Genomic DNA, 27,077 nt, shown 5'->3' on the forward strand with positions numbered 1-27,077 from the left:
AGTTTGTAAAATGTTTTGGGATGACCATTGCTATACGTATACTATATTTTTATTGAATTTTCCAAATTCCCTTAATATACTGATTTTGCCAAGAAAATTCCTCTTTCTTGGTCAAAGAGCTTTCATTTATTTCGAGAAACCCTGAATCATTGTTTTAAGCATATATCTCTTGCCAAGACAGGTGAACAAAGTTATAATTTGATTCTAATTAGCACTCCCACCAGTTGTTAAGTAGTCCCTTCCTTCCTGCATGTGAAAACAGCAGAGAAATCACTTCCAAAATCCTCTTATTATTTCAAGCAAACATCAGCATCAAAAGGAACTAGCATCTGGAAAGTGAGACGTTTGATCACAAGGCTGCATGTGTAAAATTATACGTCATTCTTGATAAAACTGAATTACAAAATATTACATGACACAAATATTCTAATTTAAACATATTAAGCACCAGTACTGAAAAAACAAAAGGGACAAATTCTTCTCTGAGTGATGCACGCACAAACGGAGAGTAACCCTATCGACTTTAATTATTTCCAATAAATACGGAGGTAACTCACAGCAGAATTTGGCCCACAGTATTTTACTTTAGTCCTAGAAACTCACATTGTTTCTCTTAGTACTTTAATCTTGCTTTTTCATGCACTTCCTCCTTCCACCACCGTCACTCTGTCTCATCGAATCTTGTACAGTACTCAAGGTAAAGCGGTAGCGGAAGAAAGACACAGTTGAGTTGGTCCTACCATGGGTGTAGGAGGGCATCAACCTGTGGTGGCTGAGGGCTCCCCTGGAGCAGTATGTTTTGCATTTGCTGATCACTTGCAAAGTGAACAGATTTCTGGCAGAAATCCCCCACTGAGTGAAAATGTCATGTACTACCAAATTGTGAAGTTCCCACTCCTGGTTGAGCACAAAATGTCTGCTGAGCGAGTCTGAGAATACCTTCTGTGTCCCGGGTACGTAGGCTGCAGACAAGAGTATTTGGTGGTTAATGTAACAATTCCAGAGATTGATCACCTCTGCGCATAATGCGGATGAACTCGTCCCTCCCTGTTTGTTGATGTAAAAAACAGTGGTGGTGTTGTCAGATGTAGTGAGGTGGTGTGGCCTCCCTCCTAGCCAGAGGAGGAGGGACCACTCTCTCCGCCCACTGGGCAGTGTCCGACCGGGCCCGGCCCTCCCACCAGAAGTTGAGAGGCGGTGCAGGAAGTACAAAAGGTGGAGCTCCCAGCCCAGGGAGGCTGAACCAGAGAAGGAGACAGACATGTCCTGCTTGCTACTGCCCGCAGACCCTGCAGCCGAGCCAGATGGTGGCCTGGACCTGGAGAAGGTGAGGTTAAGGAGTAGCTGGAGCTGTTGGGACTGCCAGCGGCCGAATACCCTGACGAACCGGAGACTACAGAGCTGGATCTGGAACTCTTATAGGAAGTAGCCCAGGGGTTTAGTTTGACGGTGCTGTGGCTTAACAGCCAGCCAGCATGTTGTGAGAGGATCCCCGCTGACCCGGCAGCGGGACACCCTGCCACTGTTAGGGCCCTGGGCTGGAATGCAGTGGAGTCGGGCGGGCCTGCGTTCCCCTACCCCTGCCACCACACCCCTGGGGTAGCAGTGTCCCCGCCATAGGCCACGTGGCAAGTGCTTGCCAGCACTCCCCTGCCTAAGGGATCAGCACTGTAGATGGCTTGCCAACGCTCCCCTGCCTAAGGGATCAGCACTGTAGATGGCTTGCCAGCGCTCCCCTGCCTAAGGGTTAGTGTTATAGACTGCTTATCAGCTCTACCCTGCCTAGGGCCTCTTGACCATTTGGACTTAACCCTGTCACAAAGGCCGGACACTGCACCCACTCTGCTAATTCCTCCAACAGTAGGCCATGATCCTGGTGACATACTGACGCGGGGTGGCCTCCCTCCGAGCCAGAGGAGAAGGGACCACTGTGCCCCTACAACATCAGACATGATAAGAACATGATGCAAGCGGATGAAGGGATGAAACGACTGGCATGTTTTTCTCACAGCTCAAAGTTCCAGGATGTTTATGTGCATCCTGGATTCTCCAGGAGTCCATGCTCCTTGAGCCAGGTGGCTGTTGAGGTGAACTCCACTCCTTCCCCCAGCCCACCAAAGCGATAATCATCTTGTCTGGGGAGAAAGTAAGAAAAGGAACCTCTAAACATATGTGACGTGCGTCTCTCCACCATTAGAGGGATGATAGCACCTTGTCAGGGACTATCAGCATGGAAACCATGGAATGGTGGTTCAGCAAGTAAACAGACTGGAGCCATGTCTGGAAGCAGCAAAGGTGGAGTCGTGCAAAGGGGATCATGTAGGTACATGAAGCCAAGTGGCTGAGGAGGGACAGACAAGTTCTGGCTGGTACATATGGATAGTTCGTGATGTGAGTTATGATGTTGCTCATTGCCTGGACCCCGTCTGCTGGTAAGTAAGCTCATACTGTGACCAAACTTATGGTAGCTTCTATGAAGTCCAAAGACTGTGTGATAGATTTCTGGACATTGATGCTGACTCTGAGGGAAGAAAGAAGGTTGAGTAACATGGAGGTTGACACCTGGGATTCTTGCCTGGGCCCTACGAATAGGAGCCAGTCATCAAGATATGGAAACATGAAGACACCATAACATCTGACATAAGCCACTATGATGGAAATAACTTTGATGAATACTCTGGGCATGGTGGCTATCCCGAATGAGAGCATTCTGTACTGGAAATTGTGGGTACCCACTGTGATTCTCAGGAAATGTCTGTGGGGCAGATAAGCATCGTGAAAGTGAGCATCCTTCATATCGAGAGCCGTATATGACATGCCCTTCTCTAGGGATGGAATTATCACTATTAGTGTGACCCTATGCAACTTGAGCTTGTGGATGAAGCAACTGAGGTGCCAGAGATTGAGGACTGGTCCACCTCTTTCTTCTTAGGTAACAGGAAGTAAGTTAAGTAGAATCCTGTTCCCTGATATTCTGGGGGAACATGTTCTATTGTTCCCCTTTGAAAGAAGGAGTTCACCTCTTGAGTGAGAATGCTGTTGTGCGAGTGGTCCCTGAAGGGGTCAGGCAGGGGGTCCTTAGAAGAGTTAGCATGATAAACTCGATCGTATAGCCATGGTGGATGATGTTTGACACCCATCTGTCCATTGTTATTGTATTCCTAGCATGACAAAAAAGAGTGCTAAATGACCCCCAAAGGGAGTAGGAGGGTTCTGAGGTGGTAGACATAGTGGTTGGCAGCTCTCAGGTGTGCATCAGAAATTCTTCTTGGCTGGAGGTTGCAGCTGTGACATTGAACCCTGTGAGGGGGGGATCCTGGGAGGCAAGACCTCTGTCTCTTTTGATGTTTCCTCAGAGACTCTTAAAGTCTCAGAGTAGAATTGAGGAGATCTATAGCATTGAGTGAGTGGTTGGCAGTGGAATTTTCACTTCAGGGCAGGAGTGTAGATGCCCAGCGCGCGAAGGGTGGCCCTGGAATCCTTGAGTGTATGCAGCAATTCATCCATCATCTGGTTAAAAAGCTGGGATTCATTGAAAGGGAGGTCTTCAATAGTGTTCTGTACCTCCCTAGGGAAACCATAAGAATAGAGCCAAGACTCCCTACACATGACTATGGCCATAGACATGGCCCTGAAGAAGGCATCTGCTGCATCATTGGAGAGCTGTTCTGGCCACCAGCTTCTCTTCTTCAAATATGCCCTGGAAAGGAGCCTGATGTGCTGTGGTGGGCTATCAATAAATTCCTTGAATTTACTGTAATTCAGGAAGCCATATTTGGCTAGTAATGCCTAATAATTAACTGTCCTGAATTGCAGGCTAGAAGAAGAAAATACCTTGTCTCTCGAAAGGTCCAGATGTTTGCCCTCTTCATCAGCTGGTGTGGATTGAGGATGTTGTTGTTTGGCCCATTCAGTCTCAGCTTGCACTACTAAAAAGTTTGGAGGAGGGTGAGATAAAATGAACTCAGAACTCTTGGCAGGAACGTAGTAGCACTTTTCAGCCCCTTTAGGGGTAGCTGTGCCACACTGTGCTAGAAGGCTCCAGAATAGCTTTTTTAATTGGTAATGAAATTCTCACCAGTCTCAAGGTGTGAAGGATATATCTAGCAACTTGTGTTGGGGAAGTCTTGAATTTCTTCCAGGGGAATTTGGAGTTCCCCTCTGACAATCCACAACAGTTCCTGAAATTTTCTAAAGTCATCCAGTGGGGAAAGGGATGCTGTAATCATCGCCTCATCCAGAGATGAAGAGGGAAATCTTGCTAGTTAATCTTGCCACCACCAGACCCGAACACCTGCCAGAAGGATCTCTTAAGAGTGAGGCAGGCAAAGGAGCCCTTGCGGCAAGTGTGGGTTTCGAGGGGAGGGTATTGTGACTAGGGTATCCAATATGGCCAATAGGCTGGATCTGAGGGAAGTTGTCCCTGCAACCAGGGGGGCCAGAAATGTATTTTTTTAATAAAAGCCAAATTTCTCACGTAATCACTTGACTCCAAAAGTTGGTGTTTTAAGAAAAATATCAAATATCACATTGAAATAAAATCACGACAGTTGGCAAAATTGGTCTTACTAAAATTTCTGATTGGCTAACTCCTTTTTTTCACATTAACATCCTCATGTAGTAAACCACTACCTCTTAGCCCAAGTAGTATTGGTTCAATCCTATGAAGTGCTGAGCACTTCCTGTGGGGTTGACCTTAATTCCTATTAACTTTAATAGGAGGTGAGGGCATTCAGGACTTAACATAATGAAGTCTGCTAAGACAGAACTGGGAAAGAAGGTATATAAAACATAACTAATGTTATATACATTACCCCACCCCATGTCTGATTTTTTTTTTATTTAGATTGTAAGCTCTTCAGGGCAGCAACCTATCTTTCTTAGAGAACTTTGGAAAACTATATAAATAACAAAATAGCAAGTAAATTCACATTAACATTAATTATAATAAGTCTATTTTAATATAACTAACTAACATTGCAAAAAGCATTCTAGGTATAATATTTACAAACAATACATTCAAGTGAAAGTATTTTGTCACACTGCAAATATCTTAAATATTTTAGAGCCCAAAAGAGTAACAGCAACTGTTATAAAAAAGTGCCAGTGTCATGAACTAATATTGTTTTCATTGTTTTAATTCTCAGCCATTAAAAAAATATGACTAGAACACAGAAAATTTTAATTAATAAGATTCCTTTAAAATAGATTGATAAGGCTTTCATGAAAATGAAGGACAGTAATTCAATGGAATGTTATTTACCTAGCAAAGATCAATTCCACACAGAATAACAAAGGGGGAATCACTTACTTTAATACCATTTGGAATGAACTGTAGTTAAAGGTATATCCACCAATCACCCACATAAATTTTCCATGTAGAACTGCTTTATGGGAAGCTCGACCTACAGAAGGACTGAATGGCTTTACATTTGGTAGAATCCAGTAAGACTCCATGGAAGGAACGTTCAAAGAACAATCAGGGCCTGTTTTACAAACAAACATATGTAAGTTGTATAGTCTGTTAGGCAAAGGTATTAAAAGCTCTACAATGTAGAAATTAGAATGGTTTAATTATAGATGTCAAGATTGCTCATTTTGACAGTATGCTGATTTTTATGTTTAACAGCAGCTTGAGGCATAATTTAGATAACAAGGCAAGCCACTGACATTAAAAATGTTATATTTGCTCAAGTAATAAAAGGTAGATTTCTGCATTCGACTCAGACTCAGAAAAGATACCGTATGAATCACAAAATGAAAGGAAGACATACCAAATTTTCAGATGCTGATTAGTCATAAAAGGGTAGCAAAGGGTATGCTATACATTACCATGGAGAAAAATCATACTGCTATTTGATCTAACCTGGGTAATTTTATATCAAGGTACATAACACTTCAGTACATTATGTTACAGTATATATTATACTATGTTACATCTGGGGAAACAAATGTAGTGTTCGCCAGTGCCATAGTGCACGTTTTTGAGAGGAAAATGCAGCACAGAGTGCTTTATGAAAAAAACAGAGCTGAATATAAAATATTTTATAGATTCTTCTATAGAGCTGCCAAAAGCAACACTCAGAAATCTACTGTTTTAGCAGGAAAAAAAAACACTTTATTCTAACATTTGGTAGCTGTTTATTGCAAGAGAAATTTGTTGTTGAATGACAAGTATTTTAAAACCACTCACAGGAAAAGATGTTTATAATCACAGACATGAGATTATATATTTTTTTAAAGATTTTATGTTCTATAGGCAAGACGAAACTTTAAAATTTTAATGTTTCAAGACTAAGTATGTTTAGGGCTTTGCTAGATAGGTGGCACAGTTTGCACTATTCACCTTACGTCAGTTATTGTCCACACTGAGTGACTGGTGTTTCTTTTTGTTTAGGGAACAATGAATTATTTGGTGATCCTAGATATCCTATTCTGGTTTTGGTGTCATCAGTCACGCAATACAACTTTTGTTGTAAAAAGTGATGGCAGATAGATATTCCAGGACAGTTAAATTATTAAACCACTTTGATGCTGAAACTGAGGAAGGTGATAAGTCTCTCCAACTTGGACAGTTGGGAGATAAAGCTTTATTCCAAGCCATAAGAAATTACTGAACCCTAGGGCGAAGGCTACTAAGGGTGGTCTGGTGTAGTTTTCTCACTTTCTAGGGGACAGGGCTGGCTCTAACTTTTTTGCTGCCCCAAGCAGCAAAAAAAAGCGCCGCCCCGCCGAGCCCCCCGCCCCGCCGAGCGCCGCCGGAACCCCCCCCCCGCCCTTAGCGCCGCGCCCTGCGCCGCCCTCCCCTCCAAGCGCCGCTGGAGCCCGCCCCCCCCGCCAAGCGCCATGCCGCGCCACTGGAACCCGCCCTCCCCCCCCCGCTGAGCGCCACACCGCGCCGCTGGACCCCCCCCCCCGAGTGCCGCCCCCCTGCCGAGCGCCACCGGAACCCCCCCGAGTGCCGCGCCCCCCGCCGAGCACCGCCGGAGCGTCCCCCCCGCGGAATGCCGCACTGTGCTGCCCCCCGCCACCCCAAGATTGGCCGCCCCTTACCAGGTGCCGCCCCAAGCATGTGCTTGGTTGCCTGGTGCCTGGAGCCGGCTGTGCTAGGGGAACAGAGTGTTGGCTCACTAAAAATTGGTCTGCATCCAAAGTGACATACAACTGGAGGTTCACCAGTGTGTTAAGACTTAAAGTTAGTTAGAGGGGGTATTTAGTTAACTGAGAGTTCTAAGAATTAGGTGTCAATTCCTTGAAAAAGACAACTTAAAGTAGTCTATTATACCAGAAAAATATAATGAATGTTAATGTTAGTATTATTTCAATGGTCTTCATTTGGTTATGGAACAGAACCTCAGTTACCCAGAACCTGGACAAGACTCCTGAGAATTCTTGATAAGAGGTCTGGCTAGACCAATGGCTACCTTCTCCAAAGCTGGCTGACACTCCAGGAATTCAGTGCATTAGTGTTAGGAAGCATGCTTTGAAATCAGTATTCAGGGACTGCCCTTCATTATAACATTTTCTGTGTCCCTAATAGTTGCAGGTAACAGGGGTTCTATTGATTAAGAAATTAAGTAAAGATCATTATGGCACTAGAGAAAAATATCTTCCAACTCCACCTACTTTTAACATCAGAAAACAACTTTGCTTTTAAGAATGCTATCCTCAAACATTTGAATAATATTGATTCTAACAATTCTCTTTGGATTCTTCCTTTTCTTTCACTTTAAGATGTTTTGATACTCTAATTTAATGAGCAAAGTATAGTTGTGATAAAAATCTAGAAAAAAGGATTAGTCATTCAATTCTAATTAGAGTTAGGAAACTTATCCAATTACAAATATGAACAAAAGTTTGGATAACAAAGACATTGAGCCTGTCATTTTTAATTACTTCTATTAAGCCATGACAAAAAATTCTACATGCTATTGTACAAGCAGAGAAACACATGTCAAAATTTCAGGGCTTTATCTCGTGATAAGTTTGGTTTATACAAGCATGCATCCAGGATGGGCTCCTCCACTCCCACCAGCTCCTCCCCTGCATTGTGCTGCCTCACTTCTCCTGGCTGGGATTTGGACTCCCTGGCGTGACAGAACCATCCTATCTACCATACTCAAATATACAAAGCTATAAATTTTTGAAAATCTAATATGTACATTAAGGAGTTGGCTCATAGAAATGTTGGTTTATATGTAAATATTTGTGTTATTCTTACTTTAGGTGTCAGAAGAAAGCAACCTCTCATTGCACATGATGCAATCAACATTTTGGCTGAACAACTTAACTCCACACTTAACATGTGAGGAGCTTTCCCCTTACATGAACAAGTAATCACTCTTTCCTGTACCTAAACATTTACAAATCAAAGAGATGATATGCTGTGATTTTGAAAGCTGTACAACACCGTGTGTTGTTTTGCTGGTACAACCCCCAAAATGGCTGAATGGATGGTTTTTGAAAAGGTGTTTTAAAAAATTGCTCTCAGGCTGGTGCCCTGTATGTCAAGTTTCAGTCTGAAGCCAATTTTTTCCAGCTAAGTTATAAACTGTGGTTTATAATAGAACTGCTACCTGGTGCCACTATAATCAATAACTATACATATAGATTAAACATACAATGACAAGAATATGCTTTTATAGCAGAGGAAATAACTCTTGCAAGACTGCAGTGTCTTTTCTGCTCTAGTACCTAAGTGTCAGAATGGCTCAGTCTAACCTTGTTACATCTAAATGAGAGGTTTTGGGGTTCAAGCCTTACATAAAGACTTCATCTTGTATTGACTCCATCATTACAACGTCATCAATAATCTGCTATGTATATCTTTTTAGTTGTGATATTAAGCAAAAATCATGTGTTGAAATTCAGTGGGTGTCCAGGTACAATGTTAAGACTGAAATAATTCTATTTCAAGGAAATAGACTGGATTCATACATATTTAAGGCAAGAGGGGATCATTATGATTATCTAATCTGACCTGTATACACCAGCTGAAGTGTAAGTGAGATTTCAATGGCTTATGCCCATTTAACCTCTATATTATAAATACCTAAATCATGCACTTAGCATCAAAAGTCTATTCTGGGTTTTTTGTTGTTGTTTGTGGATTGGTAAATTTTATTTTACTGCTTAAGTACTTGCATCTTTTCAGCTGAGTTGTCAAAACAATTCACACAACTAATATCAAAGGAAGAATGTCAATTGGTTTAGGCCCAAATTCGTATGGACCATAAAATTATTACAATCTAATGAGAAATATTCTATAGAGTCTAAGCATCAATTTTAAATGTATACTTGAAATCCACAACTGGTTTTCTAATACATTTTAAAAAGCAAAGCAGTTTTGCTGGGATCACAAGAACAAAACATATGTGAACTCCACTATCTACTGTAGTACTGTTCCCAGAGCCATTCATTCCTGTTGATATCACCAGAGATGTTGTTTCTCAGACAAAGGAATAAACAAAGATAAAAAGAGAAGTGCCGCACTAAAAACACAACAAAGTAAATGTTTGCCAAGTGGGGAAGGATGTATTGACAAGGTTATTTTTCAGTCCCTAACATGGTAGTACAAACAACACACACACACCCCTTGCCAAAGAAGGCAGGACAAAAGGCAACGGGTTCAAACTACAGCATAGCAGATTTAGATTCAATCTCAGGAAAAACTTCCTAATGGTAAGAACAATAGGACAATGGAACAGACTGCCTAGGGAGGTTGTGGAAGCTCCTTCGCTAGAGGTTTTCAAAAGGAGGATGGATAACCCTCTGTCTTGGATGATTTAGACACAACAAATCCTGTATCTCGGCAGGGGGTTAGACTAGATAACCCTTGCAGTCCCGTCCAACCCTATGAGTCTATGAATTCATGAAAAATAAAAGACTGCCCAATCCACAGACATTCCCATCCCTCTGTCTCTCCCGCAGCCTTCTTACAGCCCTTCTCTTTAACACATGCCAAAGGAGAAAGAAAAAGGAAACTGGAGTTAACTCATTGTGTACTGGGAACGAGCTGATGCCTCTGCACCCCGTCAATCTAACTTCAACTCTGCCCAAAATTAATACGAACTTTTCCCCTTAAAATAACCTCCTTGATATTTTATAGAAGATAATTATTACAAGTAAATGATCTATACATATTATATTATCCTCTATGGAAAAACGGAGAAAGTGTATAGGTTATTGAAAGACACATTGGGACTAGAAATTCACACACAATTGCCAGGAAAACATCATCTGTATGTTGTCCTCAGCTGCACATGAATTGTCAACTTAACTTCCTAAATAACAAAAGGATCATGATTGCTTGTACACAAATTACACTCTATTTCTTAAATGCTGTACAAGCTCAATTACTATCTTTCCTTTTAATTTGTGGCCAGAAAAGATTAATGGTATTGGCATAGGTTCTAATGAAAATGCGAACAATTCTAATAAATTATATTTTATGCATTAGTACACATACTCTAATAGACGTTTAACCTCACCTGGACTCTGTTTCAGCAAAGCACTTCAGAATATTCTTAACTTTAAGACAGAAATTAATGGGACTACTCAGGTGCTTAAAGTTAAACCAATGTTTAAGTGCTTAATTGATTAGAGAAGGCCTTCCATGCTTAAAGTTCAGCATGTATTAAGTGATTTGCTGAGTAGAGGCCCAGAGTCAGATAACTAAAGGACATTTACATCTTTTATTAGTTTTACCACTGTGGCTCAGAAATATAGTGGTAAACACTGACACCAAGTGGCAAACACTGAACAAAATACACAAACCAGTAATAGTGAAAATTAGTAGTTAACATATTTAAGAAAAACAAATGATGCACTAGTTATTCTAAACCAGACTTCAATTTATAAAGACAGATCATAAAAAAAACAATTACATTCAATTAATGTGTTCAATACATAAATCTCACTGTACATAACAGTAAAATGATTATGTGAGAAAATGGTTTTTAAAAGAACAAATATGAAGTTCAACATTCAAAGCTTAGAAGTACATGAACCCTACAGTCTCATTCCCATGATCAACAATTAAAAAAATCTCATGCATAATAACTTTCTTAAACCATTACATTTTACTAATCTAAATCTAAAGCCATGAATACAACTTAGGTATCAGAATGTATATGTGACAAATTTATAATTAAACAAACAACAACAAAGAGATACAATTAACATGGATTTTTATTGTAAAATCACTTAAAGAGCAGATGCTTTTGCATGGTAGAATAGTTTGTCCTATTTCCTTACCCAGACTTAGTAATATGGGTCATAAAGGGAGTGCTGACAAATGCCACATATGGGTCTTGTTTTCCCAAGTAAATACAAATACTATAAACTACCAACATTGTTGGAAAGAAAATATATCTATGCTATGGAAACTTCAAAAAAACACAATATATGCATTTTGTCTGAAACATCGCATGGTAGCTGTAAAAAGTTAAGAAATACCCATTTATTACTTTGTGTGTGAATTTTTTTTGTTTGTTTTTTTTAATTGAATTTTCCTCCTATCCTTATAATGGATCACTCAGTCTATGGGAAAGGAGGAGATTTTTACCTTCTAAGACTGAATTGGAAATCAATTACATTACACTCAAGGTAGAAAAAAATTCTATATGTTTAAAATAGTAATTTATTCAAATATACAACATGAGAGAAAGAATCAAATTTCTATTTATTGAAGAGTTTAATGAACTGCCAAAGTGGCAATCTGCTTCTGTAGTTCAAGTCCTCAAATCAATTTCCACCTAATGAGAAAACAGCTTCTATAGTCCTGGACCTTAATCTGTTCCTTAGAGACTACTAGGAAAACAAAAATATTGACTTGTTCAATATAGGCTTCTGAGCTCTATTGTTCATATGAACAGTAGGAATAAATTTAGCTAATCCTACTATCCCAACAAAGGTTTTGTAGTTATTAGCTGCTTCTTGTTTTTCATGTCATCTTACTGGAGTCAAAATACACAATTTTTATATAGCGTATTTTGACTACACTATTTATAAACTATAAAGAAGGTTTTTTTAAAATTCTCAAATATATCCCCAAATTATTTCATTATCAAAATGTGTACAATAAAAAATATTCTGTATCGCAATGAACTTGAGACATTTTAAAGTATCCTTTCAGGTACACAGTGTCTCTCTCTGGAGATCTAGAAAGACAAAAAATTCTCTAGCCCACAAAAGTTATAGAAATTCCTTTATATTTTCTAGTTTATTTATATAAGGTCTGGACTAGTGTCTCCAGGCCCATTAGCATGAAGGTCCATCAGGAATCTGGAAACTCTTTCATCCAAGTTGCCTTGACAGGATTCTGGTAAGGATGTTTTTAAAAATTATTTTGCTTTGGGCTCCCTCAAGCTGCCTTTTACCATCCTCTCTATTATGGGACTTAACTATTTAAAGCAAGTCATATGCATGTGGCATTATTTGTGACAGGCATAATAAACTATTTACTTGGGAACAAAGCAACCACCCTCAAACTAGCGTTTTCTTCAAGAACGCTTCTAATGCATAACAATTAACAAGGAATCTTCGCCAATTACCTTTTTCTTTTCTTTTTTGCGGGGGGAAGCAGGGTGTGTGACTGAGAAATTGTTTGGTTGCTATTTAATTCCAAGTGGGCTTGAATACAAATGTTTTCCTGCATCATGATCCGAAAACCAGGAGGCAATTTGCATCACAGTTGGATTGCCGTTTTGGTCCTGCTGGACTTCTCAATGGTTTTGGGGAACATGGGGTACAGTACCATCAGTACTCTGATAAAATGCAACTTGCTCACCTCACAGACCATGTAAATTCAGTCTCTATTTTGTAAGAATGCTTGTCAATATTGTCAGCTGTGTACACCAGAGCTACCTCATCCCCAACCACAGGCAAACAAGTTTGCCGATATGTACACGTTGTGGCAGGATGCTCTCTTTTCCTCTAGATGAAGACCTTTGGTATAATTTCTATAGAAAGAATGTGTTAGGCATGGTATGAAAGTGTTTTTCCAGCTGTGCTATTTGTGCAGAAAGTTGCTTTACTTATCCAGTCACAACCTTTCAACAGCAACACATGCACTGGTGACCACAGAGCTCTATTACTGTAATTCTCCCATAACAGGGCTTCCAGCAGTGCCTGTCACTTTCAGCTTGTTCAGAATACAGTGGTGCATTTGCCCACCCTGCATTCTTTATACTGGATGCTTATAAAATGGCAGATTTACTTTAAGCAGACGCTGTTGCTTTTTAAAATGGTAACAGTTAAGAGATGTCCTTCTTGCGTGTTAACCCAATAGCATCTGGGCAGTCATAACCCCTTCTAGGTCATCACATCTTAAATCAGCAGGAAGTCAAGCTTTCGTGGTGATGAGCCCACCATGTGGGACTTGCTAAGCAACTCTCTCACCCATTTCTACATGGCACCACAGTGTTGGAGCCTTATGTATTACTCTCCATTTTTTCATATGGCTGCCGCCTCTATTTATTTTTCCTGCATATGGAAAATCCACAGGGCATTTTAAAAAAAATATAGGGCTGTCTATTAATTGCAGTTAACTCATGCGATTAACTCAAAAAAATTAATCGCAATTAATCGCACTTATCATAGAATACCAATTGAAATTTATTAAATATTTTTAATGTTTTTCTACATTTTCAATATTGATTTCAATTACAATCTAGAATACAAAGTGCACAGTGTTCACTTTATATTTTTTAATTATAAATATATGCACTGTAAAAATGATACACACAAGAAATTGTATTTTTCAATTCACCTCATACAAGTACTGAAGTGTGATCTCTTTATCATGAAAGTGTAACTTACAAATGCAGATTTTTTTTTGTTACATAACTGCACTCAAAAACAAAACAGTGTAAAACTTTACAGCCTAAAAGTCCACTCAGTCCTACTTCTTATTCTGCCAATCACTAAGACAAACAAGTTTGTTTACATTGATGGAAGATACTGCTGCCAACTTATTATTTACGTCACCTGAAAGTAAGAACAGGCATTCGCATGGCACTTTTGTAGTATTTACATGCGAGATATGCTAAACATTTGTATGCCCCTTCATGCTTCAGCCATCATTCCAGAGGACATGCTTCCATGCTGATGATGCTTGTTAAAAAAATAATGCATTAAATTTGTGACTGTACTTCTTGGGGGGAGAACTGTACATCTCCTACTCTGTTTTACCCGCATTCTGCATATATTTCATGTTAGAACAGTCTCAGATGATGACCCAGCACATGTTCGTTTTTAGAACACTTTCACAGCAGATTTGACAAAACGCAAAGAAAGTACCAATGTTTAAGAATCTGAAGTGCCTTCCAAAATCTGAGAGGGACGAAGTGTGGAACATGCTTTTAGAAGTCTTAAAAGAGCAACAGTCTGATGTGGAAACTACAAAACACAAACCACCAAAAAAGAAAATCAACCTTCTGCTGGTGGCATCTGACTCAGATGATGAAAATGAACATGCGTCAGTCCACACTGCTTTGGATCGTTATCAGCATGCAAGCATATCCTCTGGAATGGTGGCTGAAGCATGAAGGGACAAATACATCTTTAGTGCATCTGGCACGTAAATATCTTGCACCACCAGCTACAACAGTGCCATGCGAACACATGTTCTCACTTTCAGGTGAGATTGTAAACAAGAAGCAGGCAGCATTATATCCTGCAAATTGTAAGCAACCTGGTTTGTCTGAATGATTGGCTGACCAAGAAGTAGGACCGAGTGGACTTGTAGGCTCTAAAGTTTTAGATTGTTTTATTTTTGAACGCAGTTATTTTTATACATAATTATACATTTGTAAGTTCACCTTTCATGATAAAGAGATTGTACTACAGTACGTGTATGCTGTGAATTAAAAAATACAATTTCTTTTGTTTTCTTTGCAATCCATAAATTCTTAATGTTAACTGGTAATACCATCCAGCACCTGTAAAATACACAACGTCAGGGAAGGAAAGATAGCAACACCTAAAAGATTTTGAGAGAGAACTGAATATATTGTTCTAGAACAACATTCATTTTGGTATAGTGGATGTGTGAAAGGTTGGCATATGATTGATTCTATCTCCAACATTCACTGTTCATTGCCAATCTAGGCTTAAACAAATATTACAGAGTTAAGTAGTATCTGTTTGATATCTTGTTCTGGAAGAATCATAAGAATAAAGAACTTGAAGAATATTTCACATTAAGCCAGATGTCCTCCCAGGATACTGTTGTGATAGTAAGGCTAAATCTTTTTCCCACTTTTCTTTGAGCTGGAGATTGAGAGGGTAACGCAAAGCATTAAGCCACCGATAAATAATTCCTACAAAGCTTCTGTTTCCATATTTCTTAACATGTTTTTCTAGAGATGAGAATGTTGAAACAGACCAATTGCCCCCTATCTTTGCATGAATCCTTGAGCATAGCCACTGGAAAAAGGAACTCTGAAACAGTGGTAGCTGATATTTGTTATATATGTAATTATAGGAATGCACTCTATCATCCTGTATTAGATCTTTAATTTTTATTAAACCTTTTTCTATCCAAATTTTCTTAAGCATGGAGTTGCCTTGATCCTGATGCATGGGTTATTCCATAGTGGTACAAAAAGAGAATTAGTAAGATGGAATGCTGTGATCATCTTAATGCACTGAAGGATGCCCCAGGTAGATGCAAAGATTGGAGTTTTCCATAAGGGTGTGAGTAGCCTCCTAAGGTATAGAAAAGGAGAGGGAACCAAATGGCATAGATTTCAATTGTAATTTAGGCCAGTGTATATACAGAGCTACTGAGGGAAACTACCTTACAATAGGGTGCATTTAGAATGTTAGATAATATAGATACAAATCTGGCAACCCCATGCCCAGGGTATATTTGAGCAAAGAGTAAAGGAGAGACTTTGAAAGGCAATAGGCTAATGATATGTCATTCTTGGGCAGATATTCATTTTGGCTATTTCTATTCTCCGCAACAAGGACAGAGGGAAGAGATGCCACCTCTCTACCTCCTTTAATATATAGTCCATACTTATAGGAACAATTGAACAAATTTTAACACCTAAATAAGTTATTTTCTTGCATATTTGAGATGGAAAATGCTAAAAATGAGAGGGATCTGGTCTTTTGGATATATCCATTGCTTTTGATTTTTTTCCAGTTAATGCAAAAACCAAGAGCGCTTTCCACAGAAAACAACTAAATTCAATAATAATGGGACTGATGTGGATGGATTCTTCAATAGTCACTTTTCAGAGAAGTTGATGAGACCAAAGCAATAATATTCCAACTCTAACATTCAAAGAGAGTAAAAACTCTTGGGTTTGTTTTTCCTTCAAACTAACTAGAATAAATTACTGTAACAGGATAGTTCCTGGACTGGTACCAAAAACTATTCTCCCTGACTGACTTAGTACCAGTCCACAAACAATCCTTCTAGGAAAATCCTGTACAAACTACCCTAACAAGAGATAATCTGGCTAAAGAAGGTTCATGGACATTCTGAGAAAGTGCAGGGTTATTGTAGACTGTGCATTTGGTCAACTGAAGAGAATATGGTACCACATACAGAAGGACGAAACAAAGGAAGGGGAAAATGAGATAGCTATCTGAGCATATTGTTGCTCTATATCCGTGTACCTATATGAAAATCTCATCTTTATATTGTGAAGATGATACTGCAATAAAATACATGTTGTGAAGTTCCCCATTCCTCTCTACTGCTGTCAAAGTATTTGCACAAACAAAACCAAACAGAGTGAAGAAAACAAATTATTCAAAGTGAATACCACTGGCAATCCAGCTATATTACCAGGTATGTCATGCACACGAAGGTGGTAGGTGCACAAGAGATACAGTACTATGCCACAAGTATGGAAAGTGCACAGTCATTGCTCCACCATGCCTGAACAAGGATGGAATGCATTGGGTACACCTGACCTTTGTACTATCCATCATCCAGGTACTGGCTAACCCCCAACCAAATGTCATTGGCTGCAGGACCTGGTAGCATGGAGGGAGTTGATGGCAGCAGGCTGAAGCTGGATTCCAGGATAACTGCCCATCTAAACAATGGCTAGTACTTCGTATTTATTATTTTTAAAAGCCTTAAACATTATTTGAGGAGCAGGCCTGGAACAACAGAACTCCGGGTACTCTGCACTCATTGCCCACAAACTTCCCCATAGGCCTTTGAGATGCCCAAGATGTAGACTGGCTCTGTACTTTGGGCTCTCTACAGACCCCTATCAAATTAGTGGGAGTATGGAGAGGTCTCAGGACTTTTACTAGATTGTGAGCTATGTTTCTTTGCCTAGCAAGTAAAGACCTTTCACAGATATTATCCTCTCTTGGCACTGTAGGACAATCCAATGGATCTCTTCCTCAGAAAGATTCATGAAGAGATTTTTGTAAGTCCTGGATCCAAAATAAGTCTTGATGGCATCACACCACAACTACACGAGTACTTTGGTATCAGCCTCAGGCCAGCTAGTCACACACTAGGAGGATGATCCGTCCTCACCAGACACCATCTGACTGGACATGCGAGAGTGCAGAGCTATAAACAGATGCTACATAGGTGCTACATGGCAGAGAGTCATATGCTAAGCAGGGTCTGAACACCAAAATTTGGTGTTTGTACTGCCGGAGATAACTTTCAGTTCTAGGGCAGGAGAAGACAACACCACAAACATCCCTGAGGAAATGTTGGGAAGGCAGTGCAGCCTTCAAGCACTCCAGTAAGCCATAGTTGCATCCCCACTGCACTCACTAGCTCAGGCATCAGCATTACCCGAGCTTCAACCCATAGTTCCTAACAGGTTAACCACTTAACTTGGGCTACAGATGTGTGTGTGGATGGGAGTGACATTAGGTGCAACACTCGCATTGTACCTCAAGCTAACTTTGCAATGAAGAAAAACTATGAGTGTGTTTGTAACAAAAATGTTCTCTTGCAAGTAGTGTTTATTTTATTTTTTTAGATTTACAGAAATGCTAAAAAAGGGGTCTGTAAGCCCAATTATGGAGCAGGGTCCCACTATGCTAAGCACTGTCAAAAACATGAAAAAAGAAATGATCCATGCTCAGAAGAGTTTACTAGGGCCTGGTCTACACTGGGGGGGGAAGAGAGAGGGAATCGACCTAAGATACGCAACTTCAGTTACGAGAATAGCGTAGCTGAAGTCGACGTATCTTAGGTCGACTTACCTCGTGTCCTCATGGTGTAAGTTGACTGCCACCACCCCCCCGTCTACTCCGCTTCCACCTCTCGCCACGGTGGAGTACAGGAGTCGACGGCAGAGCGATCGGGGATTGATTTATCGCGTCTATACTAGAACCAATCAATCGATCCACGATAAATAGATCACTACCCACCGATCCAGCAGGTAGTATAGTTGTACCCTAGGTAAGTATACGACAAGCGAGAACTGAGGGATAAACTGATTTTAGTAAGGCTTTTGACACAGTCCCACATGACATTCTCATAAACAATCCAGAGAAATGTGGTCTAGATGAAATTACTCTAATTTGGGTGCACAACTGGTCGAAAGACCATACTCAAAGAGTAGTTATCAATAGTTCACTGTCAAACTGGGAAGGCATAGCTGGTGGGTTCCCATAGGGATCAGTCCTGAGTTCCTTTCTAGTGAACATTTCATTAATGACTTGTATAATGGAATGGAGAGCATGCTTTGTGACGGACTCAGACCAGAAGGATATAAATGAGTAGTGGAAGTCAAATATATCAGCCTCAGGATGAGCAGATCCCTGTTCCCTGGGTAGCCAAACAAAGGCTACTCCAGGACAATCAAGACATCTGACGCCAATTAACCAGTTAAGGTAGTTAGGCTAATGCAGGCACTTGACTCCAATTAACCAGCAAAGGGTCAGTTAAGGCCGTTAGGCTAATGGAGACAGCTGGGACTAATTAAGGTCCCACTCATAGTACTTAAAAGCTCTCCTTCCAGTGCCCTCAAGAGAGCCCAGGTGGAAGGAACTGGAGGAGAGGAAGCATTGCTGAATCCTAAAGTAAGGGTACAGCTAGGAAAAGGGGACCATGGGAAAGTGGCCCAGGAATCAAAGCAGCACCAGTGGTGAAAAGGAAGCCACCAACAGCTACTGCTATTAGGGTCCCTGGGCTGAAACCTGGAGTAGAGGGTGGGCCCGGGTTCCCCCACACACACACACCTCCTTGCTCTACTCCCCTGAGAGGGGAAGCAGGCCTAGGCCTAGGCAGGAGGCAGGACTGCACCTACTGAGCTCTAAGGAGCAACAAAGACTGTGGGGTATTCCCCCTTCCCACCTCCCATACTGGCCTGTGATGAAAGTAGCTCTATAAAGCTGTAACCTTCTGCCGCTACACAAAAAAAGGGAGGTCACATTGAGGGCCTTAGAGAGCTTCTGAGGCCATTGAATCCGCCTGGAAGCGCGGGACCCACCAATACAGGCTCAGAACTATGTCACAGCTTATAAAATTTGCCAGATGACACCAAACTGGGAGGCGTTGCAAGCATTTTGGAGAGCAGGATCAGAATTCAAAACTACCTTGACAAAAATCTGGATGTTTATGTAGTACTCCTTCCATGCTGAGGGGTAGCATGGAGGGAAGCAAAAAGTTCCCCCACCTGTTGTCTTATTCTAGGTTGTTAAAAAGGCTAGAAAACAAGCACTTGCAATATTTTTAAAAGTACAGGATTAAGTTCTACTTACCCTGTAGCCCCCAAAGAGACACCATGAACAGTGCTTGCCTTCCCTGAAAATCTCTCCCCATCTGGAAAAAGGGTAGGATTTATATAATCTCTTGTCACTCAGTATGCATGGCACTAGGACTATTCTTCTCAGCCTGCTGTTCTCTTCTGATTCAGAGAGACAGGAAATGGTTGGAACCACCAGATCCCTCACCACTGAGAAGAAAAGCACTATTTTGTTTAAGGTGAAACCACCACTTAATGCAGTCTTCCTTCAGTGACGCTGTTTTCACTTTGCAGAGGGAAGAGACTGCTGAGCTCTGGGTGGTGCAGTTGCTGTAAACAAAACACTTAAGTTGCCCATTCTCTGAAGCAGCCTCCTTCCTGAAGCACATATTCAGCTACAGCAGGGGTCAGCAACCTTTCAGAAGTGGTGTGTCGAGTCTTCATTTATTCACTCTAATTTAAGGTTTCGCGTGCCAGTAATACATTTTAACATTTTCAGAAGGTCTCTTTCTATAAGTCTATAATATATAACTGAACTATTGTTGTATGCAAAGTAAATAAGGTTTTTAAAACGTTTAAGAAGCTTCATTTAAAATTAAATTAAAATGCAGAGCCCTCTGGACCGATGGCCAGGACCCAGGCAGTGTGAGTGCCACTGAAAATCAGCTTGCGTGCCACCTTCAGCACACATGCCATAGGTTGCCTACCCCTGAGCTACAGTAAGAAGAGAAATTTGAGAAGCAAAGACACCAAAACTCTACACTCCATGTGGCCCCAACCTTAAATTCCAGGGATATTAGTGAATCTGGTTCCTTATAATATGAGTGCAACTAGAGAAAGAGGGTCAACTTTCAGGAAGGATCGAGTTTGGTGTGACACCAGAGTCTCAGGAAGGCAAGATGGGGTGATGCTGTTAACAGACCAACTCTAGAGACGTAGCATGTAAGCTGGACTCTCAGCATACTTAATAAAGATTTATTTCCTTCAACATTGCATCCCAGCTGCATCACTTAGTCTGATGAAATACAATGGCAGTGATGAGACATCAGCTATTCAGAGACACCAACACACTCAGAGTTTCATAATGTACAGCCTTTGTTAGAGATGCCTCCATGTCTGGGAAGACAGCGACCCCCAGAGCCACAGCCTGGTGCATTTTCTGGAAATGTAGTAGGGCTTGAAGCTGTTGCACTGACCTAAATAAGGAAGACCATAGTGAAACCCGAACAACCTGATGTGCAATAAAAATTAGATAGAATTCATACAACATGATGTCATAGATTCTACAATGCAGAGTCCAATGGGACAACGTTAACATTTGCTATTTGCGAGGGTGTATGTTGCACTTATTTTACACTGAGCTACATTCTTATCATACTTAAATATATAAGGATTTTATTCCTTTGCAAACATGACCAGAGTCAGAAACCAACCCACCACAAAACTGCACAACCAAGCTGTTGTCCACAGCAGCAGTGCATGGCTTGGGTTGTACGGAATATGGAAACGTCCCCAATTTAGAAAGGTGATAAATCATATCAAGATTTGTAATTGAAGAAATCTTACAAGTCTTTTTACATTATGGGGTTTTGGGAGGCCTAAAAATTGACAATGTAACTATCATTCTTATAAGACAGACCTTATTCCTCAAGAACAGTTCATGGGCCTTGGCCTTTATTTCAGTAGAACTACTTGAAGAGTAAGGTATAGCTCAAGGTGAATAAGGATATCAGAATCTAGCCCAAAGTCTTTGAAGATTGTTTTCATGGGTTTCCTTCACTCAATGTAAAGAATATCAAATTTTCAAGCATGATTTTGCTTGTGAAAATTGTTAATACGTACAGTGTTCCTTTAGTAAATACACTACAGGAATTATCTACTAGGCAAAATGGAGGGGGGGGATTAAAAGGTTCTCCCATTTTTATTTTAATCAAACTTTTTTTCCTCTCTCTCTCCTTCTAAACATATTACAAGTATGAGAGTACAGTCCAAAGATAAAATGTTTTGACAAAGTAAAGATCATATTTGTTTGGCATAAAAAAAAAGAGAGAATCTTGAGAGAATCTTTTATTCCTTATTAGTATAACTTGACATATTTAGGATCATTTTTCCTGAATATTTGACCCAAAGGTTAGTATGGAATATGGTTCCACAAAGAAAAAGAAAATTAATTTCCATTATATGAATACAACCATATCACCATATCGTCCTACATCAGCGGTGGGCAATCTGCGGCCCACGGGCCGAATGGGGCCCATCAGGGTAATCTGATTGCAGGCCGTGAGTCATTTTACTGACATTGACCATCCACAGACACCATCCTCGCAGCTCTCAGTCCCTTTGCCTGTAGGCACCACTTCCCACAGCTCCTATTGGCCGGGAACAGAGAACCGCAGCCACTGGAAGCTGCAGGGGGCAGTGCCTGCGGACGGTCAATGTCAACAAAATGTCTTGCAGCCCGCAATCAGATTACCCCTATGGGCCGCAGGTTGCTCACCACTGTTCTATGTCGTACTGGAGAAATACTACTATAGGAATCAGATAATCTTTTACTGGGAGACTGTTAGGATCTTTATTTGAATCGGGAATATAAAAATAATTGCCATATTGAGAAAACATTTATAAAATTGTTGCAAATACTAGAAACAAAGGATAGCAATGGTAAAGTTCATTTTTAATGTATTAGTATTTTCTTACAGTTATAGTGCATAAGTATGTCTGTGGCATCTGGACAACTCTAAACATAGTAATGAAAAGTAATCTGATCTGATTAGCCAATTAAATATAGTTCAAACAGTCATTAGACCATTTACTGCTAGTGAGTTTCTTAATTATGTTTCTCAAATTTTATTAGGTTTTCCAATAATAAAATGTTTCAAGTACAATACAGTTCTTTAGTCACTGGGGATATCTTTCATAAGAGCATCCTATTAAGTTATCTTATTAAAAATCTAAACTCCTTAAAGTGGTTCCAATAATGTAATAGCCAATACTGTTGCCTCAGCCAGATTCTCTCAGTTCTTCAGTTCCTGTGCTAGGTACAGGAAAGGATAGGGAGTAGGTGGTTTTAAAACAGATTTGTGCTTCCCTAATTCTAGGCCCAGTCCCCAGTGTAACTTAAGAGTAAAGACATCTGCCTTGTAACAGCCTTCTATGAGCTGTAGTGCCAGCACAGGCTAGCTGAAGTGAAGTGTGCTCCAGTCTAACGCCTTTCCCTAGGCAATCCCAATTAGGTATAATTATAGGTTAGAATTAGAATACCTGCAACAAGGATCAGGAAGGAAACAGCATAGACCCATTACATTTTCTCTATGATGACTATAGAACTCCATTATAATGGGCTTTTCTTCCGTGACCTTTTAGTCTCCCTTTACACTGGCCGCTGTAAGGGACTGCAGGGTTTTCTGTCTTTTGTATTATTAATACAAACTGTCTCTACTACAGTAAAGAAAATATATATCTTCCTTTAAAAATAAACAGATGTCAAATAATTTAAATAGAGTTTTCAGACCATAAACATTTAATTCAACTGTCAGGGGACAATTCTATAATTTTATGAGCAGCAGCTGATTTGAAAAACATTTACACCATTAGTTCCTTGTTCAGCAAAATGCATAGCTTCCAATCTCATATAAAACCAAATTAAGGAAAATAGCTTTTCTGATCTATCAGACCCATGATTAGAAGAGGCTTTAAAAACAATTACTGTATTCTGTTCCAATGAATACTCTCTTCTCTTTCCTCATAGTCCTTATCTTTACTATTCTAATACCTAATATAACACCTAACTCTTACATAGCACCTTTCATCGCTAGATCTCAACATGTGTCACAATCTTTAATATGTTTATCCTCACAACACTCCTATGATGTAGGGAAGTGTTATCAATGTACATGAAAGGTTCTTCAACAAGACGCTTCTTCCACAGTATCCACAAGATGTCACCATAGTCAAAAAAATACCATACACGTATAATATTGCATGTTCTTTTTGTCTGAACGAGGGAAAGATTTTTTTTAATAAATTGACAACTTGATCCAGATAATATAGTCCAACAGAATAACTCCCATGTGAATTGAACAAACTAAACAAAACAGGATGTGCAAGCAAGAGATAAAGGAAGTTATTTCTAAGAAGGATAGAATGTACGGATTTACAATGGATAAAGCAATACCTTTACAAGTTTTCAGGAAATTACCAAATATTTAAAGTACTTGGTAAAGCAGCAGGAATGGTAAGACATCAGACAGCTTTTACAGATGCCAGCTTAGTTAGAAGGTACTGAAAAAGTTTATGAATTGTAGAAAAGAACATTTAGAAGTAAGAAATGATGAAACAAAATATAGTGCTTTCAAATATCACTAGGCTGAAGGAATGGCAGAAAGAATTGTGAAGGGCATTAAAGAAAACCCACTCATCATCCATTAGAACAACGGGAACATACAGAACAAAGAGAAAAATTCATCAAAGACTTCAAGGACTTTGAGAAAAAATTAATCATTGAACAAATTATCGTCTGTTAGCCTACCTATTGCAAGAATGAATGGTTTAGCGAGATGACTGTTAGATGAAGAGAATATGCTAAGAAACGGAGTTAGGATTTTAGATTTATGATTTCCTTCTGCTGGAAAAGGTGCCACGCAGCATAGTCAGTCTTCTCTTAAAGTGTGGATCTACCCGGAAAAGTGATTTTGCTGAACTGGCAATTTTCTGTTTCATGTTCATTGTCTGTCAGTGATTCATTATCACATATACTAAGTGCACAAGTAAACTAGTTATTTTCTAACTCCCAGTTCTGCAATTTCACTTGGACTACACAAGAATGAACCTGGGTGCTTCCTTTCTTATGCATCATTTCCCATAATAAAAGGTTCTACAGGCCTCAGTAACATCTGTGCCAACCAACCACGTCTTCAGAGCATGCACTGGATGATCCCAATGTCACTCTATTGCCTTAAATAGATTTACAGGGCAGTATTGATTGACATTTACAAAACAGTACTGTATATTATTCACAAAAAAATTAACACATCTCATTCTCTCTTTGGTGTATTGGCTGAGTGCTAACAGGAGTAAAAGTTAGTAAATTATTTGTGTCACTCAAATAACAAACAATGACCACCACTATATGCAGGACCAAATCTGTTATATGGAGTAATTTTAACCATGCCTTTTCAAGAGGAAAAACAGAAATATAAACAAGAAAGAAGCTAATCCTGCTAGGATTGTTAAGAGGCCTTAATTTTCATAACTATCTAGATGTCTTAGGAGCCTACGTCCCATTTTCATAAGTGAATTATGTACTTGAAGTGTAAAACACTGACTTTGAATGGGAAAAGGATAATTAAGAAAGGAAAAAAACATAGGATCCATAAGGAATAAAAAAAATATAAACGAAAAGGGAAATTAGGCTAAGGAGATAGCTGTCTTTAAAGATGCCTGATATATTCAAAAATTTGGAGGGACTCATTATTATTTATACTTATGTAACCTGTCTGCTCAGACAGGCGCTCTGTCCCCCTCTGGTGGTGACTAGGCCAGCTAGAGACTGATGAGCCTGCTATAGTCTTGGCTAAGAGACATGTCTTTGTGTCAGCTCATGTAGTAGAGGCTTGTGCATTTGGCTCAAGAGATCACAGGTTTGATCCCTGCCGATGACATCCAAGGTGGTCGGCGTTACACTCACTAATATAAAGAGGAGAATGCTGCTTCATGCAGAAGGTTAGACTAGATGGTCCAGAAGGTCTTTTCAGTCCAATCATCTTTGATTTTACAATAGACTCACTCATAAGTCAAATAGTAAACTTCAGTTAAAATTACCTGCCTTTGATTTCATTCAAATAAACCAGGTTCCCAAAGTACATTTAGATCCAGATACAATTCTTGAGCTCATTTGGAAAGTGTATTTTTTTAAATGAACTGATTACATTTATGTTTTAAAGATTTATATTTGCATAGCAGATAAGATACATAAATGAGGGCTCTTCTTTCACATAGATTTGATTCTAAGACATATATATATATATATATGTTTAATATATTTAATATATATATTTCAATAACTTACCTTGCCAGCTATCATTGCACACACACAGCTTCTCGCCTGTCAGATCACAGTAGCCATGATCTGGGCTCCCACAGTTAGCTTTACAGTATGGAATATCACAGGCTTCGCCTTTCCAATACTTGTCACACTCACAGTACACTTGGCTTGGAATGGAAACACTAGTTGTACACTTCCCATGCCCTGAGCAATTGTTAGGACAGGAATTAATGCTGTAAAAAAATAAATAAATAAAGGCAACAAAGAAAGAGAGAGCTGGGTAGAGTTTTTCATACAACACATTACAATCATAATTTGCATTTGAAGTATACAGCTCCTTTTATTTGAAAATCTCCAATCACTGATACAAATGTAGTAAATATAATCACCATTTTACAGACAGGGGATCTGAGGTGCACTAAGGTTAAATTACTCACTCGGCTCCCACACAGTCAGTGACAGAATCAGAACTGAGGCCTCCTTGTGCTGCACTATGCAGGATTGGCTCTGCACCAAGAACTGAATATAAACTTCACAAAGATCCATGAAAGAAGGAAAAACACAAAGGCTAAAATTCTTTAGACACTGTTTAACCGGTTAAAATGTTACCTTTTAATAACCAGTGGAGGGTAATAGAAGTTGTTTTATACAGGGGTGGCTCCAGCTTTTTTGCCACCCCAGGCAGCGAAGGGGGGGGGGGGGGGAGAAAAAAAAAAAAGATAGCGCCACGATCGGCAGCACTTCGGCGGCAGCTCTACCGCACCACTTAATTCTTCGGCGGCAATTCAGCAGCCAGTCCTTCCCTCTGAGAGGGAGTGAGGGACCCGCCGCCGAATTGCCGCTGAAGACCCAGACTGCTGCTCCTTTACATTGGCTGCCCCAAGCACCTGCTTCCTGCGCTGGTGCCTGGAGCTGGCTCTGGTTTTATATTATCCTTCCAATAAAGTTAACCCTGTGGTGTGTGGAAGCCTCTGTTTCTGTAATTTGCTGTGTGCTTTAACTCAGTTTTGGATCTTCCCTATATTTATTTTGTTAACAGTATAAAGTGTTTCCATCACGTCTACCAGGACGGCTTTTTCATATGCTTTAATATAGTTTCTTATTTTTTTTCTCAGAACCGTAAAGCCATGATACAAAGCCCCTGTTATAAAATATTTATAATTGAATGTGCCTGTGCTGAGCAACAAATCAAAGCAAAATAGCTTTCCTCCCGCCCTCCCATCCTTCCAAAATTAAGGGTTTTAAAGTTTAATTAGTGCTAGTGAAAAGGGCCAGATTGACAGCACTGATGTGGCATTCAGAAGGAAGAAAAAGATCTGGAACAGAAGGTGCCTTTCGTCTCC

The 27,077-nt window shown here is 39.9% G+C and overlaps 1 protein-coding gene across 9 annotated transcripts in view; it reads right to left on the bottom strand.

Moving 5' to 3' along the window:
• ATRNL1 (attractin like 1) overlaps positions 1-27,077 on the bottom strand; it is a 991,165-nt gene that overhangs the window by 860,567 nt on the left and 103,521 nt on the right. For all 9 annotated transcript variants that reach the window (XR_008445623.1, XM_054034053.1, XM_054034052.1 and 6 more), the window contains 2 exons: positions 25,759-25,967; positions 5,312-5,486 (listed from right to left, as the gene is read on the bottom strand). Coding sequence is in view for 8 of the 9 variants with exons in the window: in XM_054034053.1 (XP_053890028.1) it covers positions 5,312-5,486; positions 25,759-25,967 (384 nt within the window). In the remaining variant the exon portion in view is untranslated. The remainder of the gene's footprint in view (positions 1-5,311; positions 5,487-25,758; positions 25,968-27,077) is intronic.

The sequence above is a fragment of the Malaclemys terrapin genome, chromosome 7 (genome assembly GCF_027887155.1).
Source record: "Malaclemys terrapin pileata isolate rMalTer1 chromosome 7, rMalTer1.hap1, whole genome shotgun sequence".
Taxonomy (NCBI): Eukaryota; Metazoa; Chordata; order Testudines; family Emydidae; genus Malaclemys; species Malaclemys terrapin.